At 46.4% G+C, this 7,246-nt stretch overlaps 1 protein-coding gene across 1 annotated transcript; it reads right to left on the bottom strand.

Moving 5' to 3' along the window:
* Positions 1-1,009: 1,009 nt before the first annotated feature.
* Positions 1,010-6,318, bottom strand: LOC134224865 (zinc finger matrin-type protein CG9776). Its single transcript, XM_062704503.1, has 6 exons — positions 6,060-6,318; positions 5,414-5,953; positions 5,098-5,288; positions 3,817-4,049; positions 3,284-3,671; positions 1,010-3,222 (listed from the first exon to the last, which is right to left on the bottom strand). Exons 1-6 carry the CDS (start codon positions 6,076-6,078, stop codon positions 1,261-1,263), a joined length of 3,333 nt encoding a protein of 1,110 aa, XP_062560487.1. The 5' UTR covers positions 6,079-6,318; the 3' UTR covers positions 1,010-1,260.
* Between the last annotated feature and the right edge of the window lie 928 nt (positions 6,319-7,246).

Below are 7,246 nucleotides of genomic sequence, written 5' to 3' on the forward strand. Positions count from 1 at the left end.
CGGTCAAAGTTCACTTTTGCGCTCCCACCATACCAAAAAATTACTTAAAATGCGAGCTGATTAAGCCAAAACATCCCCTCCTTATCCGAACTTCTGGGTGCTTTTTTTTCTCGATTAGATCCAGTAAGAGGGAGGTAGGAACGGTTCCACTGTAATATTCTGAACCAAAATGAAAGATGGCAAATATCAAGTGTTAAACAAAGTTTTGAATTCGATATCTTGTTTTCTATGTCCTCCTTTTCCAACCAAATGTCCTCCTTTTTCGCTTCGATTTGGGTGACTTGTCCTCCTTTCGAAAATTTTCATATGGTCACCCTACTTATATACCACATTGATCAAAATGCTCGAACGGTGGGTGCAGTTGACCTCCACAAACGTCAAATCAGAGACTAACCCGCAGGCAAGCTGGCGGCCATTACCGCTAGCGGAAAACACCAGTTTTGACCCGGATAGGGTCGGACAAGAATCCATTGTGCAGTACTCTACACGAGAAGGCCTCGTACTGTGCGCCTTGATGACGCCGATGATTTTCTCAGGGACCCCCTTGCGTCCAAGTATTAAAATCCCAAACAGCGAATCCCGACTGCAATAAATAAATAAATCTTGGCTTTGTAAAGCTGTTACACGGCGGGTGAGCCTTAAAATAAACAAATTAAAAAACAAACGCACAAATTTGAAGAATCGCATTCACTCTCACGCATTGGAAGCTTGCCAATCTGTCTTGGGCAGTGTTGGGAAATGTACATTAAAACACTCTGATTATGCGAATATTTACATTTTATCCAGTCAAATTTCATGCACCAAACAAGCCGAAACAGTTTGCAAAAAAAAAATGTACGCGACAATCACGGAGTAGCAACTACGAATGGTGCGGTCATAATGCTTATGCTCATGCTCATTTTCTTCAATTTTAATCACACGAAACGCGTAAAGCATCCTTTGTTTTTACCCTCAATTTTTTTCCGCCAATTAGGGAAGTCTTTCGGATCATTGAACAAACTGCATGCTCTATATTTTCAACAGTTGTCTATTGGAAATGGGAACCATGTTTTGCATATCTTAATCAGATAATCATTCAATGTATCAATGTAGTATAAAATACAAGTTATTTAGAACTTACAAAAATCGATGTAGGCTACGTTTGGTGTACTGTATTTGTATACTTAATGTGACCAAATTTACGCCTTGGAACGGTCTACTCCGTCCGCATGGCGGCGCCCAACAGCGGAAGGAACCTAAGAAAATAAAACGTGCTGAAGATTAGAAAATTTGTGCCGCCATGTCATCCGCATCAATGCCCAGCATGGCAAGCTCTTCCAGCTCGGCCCGTTTCCGACGCGTTTCCTCGTTTTCGATTTCCGGCGGTGGAGGAGCAGGCGGCATTGGCTCCACTGACTCGTTTTCACCAGTTGGAGGCATTGGGGGAGAACTATCCGTCGGTGCCGGGGGTAGTGAGTCCGCCGAATGGTCCACGGCCATGTCGGTGGCTTTCGCCATTTCAAGAGGCTGATTCTGCGATTCATCGTCGTAGGCGATGGCCGGTGCCGATACAACTGCTGTGCTATACTGCGCGGCAATCTGTTGGTTGTAGATTTCGATCGCTTCCGGGACAATCATCTGGGGTTGATCGGTGTCGATGATCGGAACGATCGGAACCTGGGGAACCATCTCAGGGAGTTTGGTCTCGTTGGCTATGATGTCCGCTGGTTTGGGTTTGTCGCCATCGAAGAGAATGTCCAGAGCTTCTTGGAAATCTTTTGGGAGCGGCCCCTTGCGTGGAATGGGGGCGTCGCTGATGGGTTTTGGAACAAGATCTGCATCCGCTTCATCGATTCCCGGTGGAAGAATGCTATCCGGTTTGCTTGGGTGAGAAGGTGGAGGCGGAGGTGCACCCATTAGGGCAACATACTGATACGGATCCGGCATCATGTCGACGAATTCTTCAGGTTGCTGCTTTGTTCCGTTTTCAACACTTGCGGTAGCTGAGCCAATGGTGTTTTCAGGCGGAGTCGCCTCCTCTTTTTTGGCTTCCTGTTGTTGTTTTTTGAATACTGGCATTCGTCCAATGAATGGCAACTTCTTTTGACCGATGGCCAACGTGACGGGTTTCTTTTCCTTTTTATCGTCGTCCTTTTTCTCTTTGATCTTCTTCTCTGGTTTGGGTTTCGGCTCCGGAGGGAAATTGACGATCGGTTTTTCGATCACTCGACGACCGCGCGATCGAGAGCGAGACCTGGATCTGGAATACGATCTTCTCATGCGAAATCTTCCGCGCCCATAGCTAGGACTTCGGCGGCCGCGCGATCGACTACGCCGTCTTCTGTCGAACCGTCCACGATCAAAGTCTCGTTCTCGTCGACGATCCATTGGACTTCTTCTGAAACCTCCTCGTCTGATAGGACTTCGACTGGAACGCCTTATTGGACTCCGACTGTTACCACGTCGCCCTGGACTACGGCTACCTCGACGCCATGGCGGACTTTTTGATTTGCTGCGTCTATCGTTACCTCGACCACGACCTTCATCGTCTTGATGACGACCAGAACCCGGCGGTCCATCATCCCGTTTCTTCAACTTACCTTTCAACTGCTCCAGTAGTTTTTTCTCCGATTCGGAAATAATCGGATCCGGGGTGACCCACTGCGAAATCATCAGTTCGTCGCGCTTCTTCTCTCGACTTTCAGCTCCATCTGTCATGAAGGGAGGGGGTGGAGCGGCTAGCTCCTTCGGCACCGACGCTGTCTGAACAACGGTCCATTTGCCTGCAGTAGACTCTTCCACCTGTTGAGCATCCTTTGCTGCTTCCTGCGCTTTGAGCAAGTTTCGCATGGCAACCCGAATCGATGTGGCTGGATCAAACCCGTCACCTTTGGTGCTCTTTTGATCCGAGTCCGAATCTGAATCGGAGCTGGAGCTTGAACTGCTCGAGGAAGCCGCTCGTTTCTTCTTTTTCTTGGATCGCTTCTTCTTCTTTTTCTCCTTTTTATCATCTTTAGACTTTTTGCGCTTTTTACCTTCACCCGATTCCTTCTGCAATGAACTTCCGGTTATGAAATCAACATCACCTCCTCCAACGGCGGACAGCACGGCTGCCGGTGTGGCATTATCGGTCGTTTTGGTGTTCGCTTGTGGCTGCCGATCGCTATCTCGCATTTTCTCATAAGCTTTTTGGCGGTCCGACATCCAGTCGATCTCGAAGTTGGTATGCGAGTCAATAAATTCCTGTAAGATAAAAGATGTGCGTCAGTGATGCAGTTCTATGGGAAAGTTACCAATTCTATACCCCATACTGATCGCTGTGTTTCGAAGATTTGAGATGCACTGAAGCGCTGGGAAGATCGCCCATCCAGTAGTCGCAAATCTTGCAATACCACGCGGTCGCCGGTACGAAGAACTGCAGCCCTCGGATGGGTGTCCGCTTGCTCGGTAGATCCGGATCGTTTTTGGGATCTTCCGTTGTTTGTTTTTCCCTCCAGGGGAAATCTTTCGAAACCTCGCCAGTCAACTTGGAGCGATGCTGTTCCGAATGCAGGTGGTTGAGGTATTCCTTGGCCGTTTTTGGAAATATGTTGCACACCGAACACCAGTGCAGTTCCGGGTCGTAGTAGATGTAATTGTACTGCGGCTTCCGTTTGTGATCCGCGTCATTTGGTTCGGTTTTAACTGCGGATCTAAGAAATAAATTTTCTTTAAATGAAAATGCATGGATTTTGCAATGCGACAATCAATATTCAATATGCAGTGGAATGAAAATTTCTGGAAATCTAATCTAACCAATGTTTGGCTTGAATCAGTCAACAAGGTATCAATACTTACTTATCATCTTTCCTGTCCTTACGCTTCATTGTCTGTAGAACTTCCTTTTTGAGTCGTTCCGGCGAACCTGATTCCGATCGTTTGCCTCGCTCCTTGCTTGGGCTCTTGGAGGACTTCTTCGGCGAATCGCTGATTGGCGGCGGTGGTGGAGTCGGTGTCTTGTCCTTTCCAATGATTCCTTCCAGCATGTCTATCACGTTCTCGATCGTGCTGATCTTGCTCTGGATCTGGGACTGTAACAGGTGACGGTGGGATGGCGAAAAAGGACATTCGGAAGGGTTTCGGGATAAAGGAAGCAAAAAATATATGGCAAACAATTAGTCGAAATCGGATGTCCCTACGGGTGTATTAAGTGGTATGATATCATATTTGGATAACCTTGCTGCTTCATTCTTATTGGGACTGAGGCGTGAGATTAGCAACTTATCGAAGCTAAGACACCTTTCTACTGTGTGTGGGCAAATTCAATCAGTTGGTTGTTTCTGTCTCAGAGCTAGAAAAGAAAATCTTTTTCGGTATTCGCTTCAAGTCCGGTCGGTCGATCGCGCTTCCAGTTGCGGCTTCTCCAGTGGTCCTCGGGGCAGACTTACAAACTAATCATTACATATGAGCCCTATCTGAGCGGATGTAAGTTGAACTCCGGCCCATTTCTTACAACACGCCCTTACAATGTGTACAATTTTCGATCAATCGGTTGAATACATAAAGTCTACTAACAGCGCCAACAAAGTTGTCCACGCAACTATCTCTCTGTCTCCCTCTGCGCTCCGAATGGGTCCAAGGATCGAACGAGGCCATCCCTTCCCTAACGTGGACGAACCTGAAATCGGAGTTCAATCAAAACATCGCTGCCAAGAAAGCTGTTTTGATTGCAGAATTTTGAATATCCAGATTGTCTGGCGTTGACACGAGTCGGGAAGGAATGACACCCGTGAGGGCCTTGTAATTTCCGCATTGTGCTCCTGGATGGTATCAGCCGCATCAGACAATTATGTGAGCATTCGAATCAATGTGAAGAAGGAAGGCACGCACACAATCAAATGCTGCGGGGAAAAGTGTTGCGTTTGAAACAGAGAATACAAAAAAATGCACACGAGTGTGGAACTACAGAAATCAAGAACTAAATCATGAAGCGAATGCTCTTCCGGAGAGATTGAAGAGCCATCCGAATTTCAGAGGTGTAGAGTGTTTCGACTTTGAAAATAAACTGTTGAACGGTTGGATTGAATCGTTTATAGTCGCAGAAACGTTCAGCTCGATTCCCGATCAACCATCACTCACCTGTAGCTTATCGTTTTCCTTGACAAAACTGTTGGTCGTTGGCGATGGTGGATCCCGTCCCGAGCACAAATCCGAACGCTGCTGTTTCAAAGTTTTCAACTCCCGTTTTAGGGCACTTGCACGCCGGCGGTAATCATCCCGTTGTTTCTTTAGCGATGCGCGCTGGTTGCGAACCTCCAGCGCAATAGCGGCTGGAATAAATAATATTCGAAATATGCTAAATTAAATGCTTGAACAATTATTTCAATAGAGACCGAATGAAAAATATTCGAAAATTTTTCTTAAAAAACAACCCACTGAAGCAGATTTTGCTTACCTTCCCGTTTGCGTTTCTCTTCTTCGGTTTCTTGTACATTCCATCCTCCGGCGCCGCCATACTCTTCACCAGGCGGTCCTGGTTGTCCCATCATCATCGTGCCTTGGGCATTCATCATACCAGCATAACCATCCGGCGGCGGCACGCTCGGCCCTCCGTAGTCATATGCTCCGTAACCCGCGCCCATATCTCCCATGTAGGTCGGTGCTGGTGGCGGAGGAACGGCATAACCGCCATAAGCATCGTACATGGGCGGGCCGGTTCCCATGTAGGCGGATGCGGCCACCGCAGCCGGGTTCCCAATCATTGGCGGTGGTGGAATCTGCATTCCCGGCGGAGGCGGTGGGCTACGACTGGGACTGCGACGACCTCGACCTCGTCTCCTCATCGGCGGTGGACTGGGCGAGCGTCTTCGAATGCGGTCCCTGCTGCGACTGCGGTCACGTCGTCGACGTCCATAACTGGGGCTTCGAGACGGCGTCCGACGTTTTTCACGACTAGGGCTACGCGATTTTCGTATCTTTTTATCACGCTTTTTACCTGCAAGGAAAACCCCAACTTTTTTTTATCGACACAAAATAAACAACAACCGTTTGCGGCAGGCTAGTTGTAAAAAACGAATCGAGAACTCATAGCTGGTGCTTACCATCGCGTTTGTCGTCCATCTTTGATTTTGGCTTCTGCACCCCGTTACGGGTGCCACAAAATAACTTGTTTTTATCTTCTTGCTTTACCGCTCACTGTTATTCCTTATGATTTTATGAAACTCGTAGTAAATATCCATACATTTACGGTGATTTGGTTAGTAAAATTGATAATATCAACCAGTAAAACCACTTTTTCAAAAGCCACACCAATCACACGAATGCGGCACTTTTTCGCCAGCAAGATTTGACAGATGACAGCTCATAAAAATGAGTGACTCGACTCCAGGGTGGCCAGATGATAAATATTTTGTTAAATCGGTAGCTTGACTGTTGTCGCTGCGCGAACAAAATTAGTTCATCATAAAATCAATCACGCCGTTGCACCCACCCGCATTGGAGGATATCTAACAGCGAACAGGAATCTACCTCACCATCAACTGTCCATTTGAACAGAACCACCATTTTTTAAACCGCTTAATCCTTCGCCTTTCCCCTCACCTAAAGTAATTTCGCCGAGAATTTTTTTTTCCGCTAATTCGCACTCCAACGGTTCAACGGTTAAAACTGACATTTTTTTTCCGCTGGTAATTGCCATTTTTTCACCGGTGAGGTTATAAATTTATATTCGAGTGATATTTATTACTAAATACCTACTAAATAATATCCCAAGAGGAGACGGAGAAATTAATCATGAAGAAACTGATGTTGATGCATGATGCTTTGGTTTTGCCATTGCCAAATTCCTCCGAAGAAAATCCCGCATCTGGAAAAATTGATCCGAATTACCATCGAAAGCCACACCGCGAAGTGATCCAGAGTATTTTAAAATCAAAACCCGCTGTTTTATGTCGGGGATTTTGCCGGAAAGTTGTCCATGTTTGGATATGGAAACCGAAGGATGCTGATTCAATTCACATTGATCGCCGAAGTGGTACTCGTGAATTCCGAGCGACAATCCATAACGAGGTTCTCCTTCAACATTGGAAGTAGGACATTGGAACATAAGGAAATCTCGCTGGGCCTATATACATATCTCCCGCTGGCCGCTACAATGCTGTACAAGACCAACTAAAAACGATACACACGTAGACCAGCATCAGGAGCAAATAGTTAGGGTTATGAGCTATAGTCCATAGCATTATTTTATAATAAATAAATATAAAAATGTAAAATAAAAATAAAATTC

Source organism: Armigeres subalbatus, chromosome 3, assembly GCF_024139115.2.
Source record: "Armigeres subalbatus isolate Guangzhou_Male chromosome 3, GZ_Asu_2, whole genome shotgun sequence".
Taxonomy (NCBI): Eukaryota; Metazoa; Arthropoda; class Insecta; order Diptera; family Culicidae; genus Armigeres; species Armigeres subalbatus.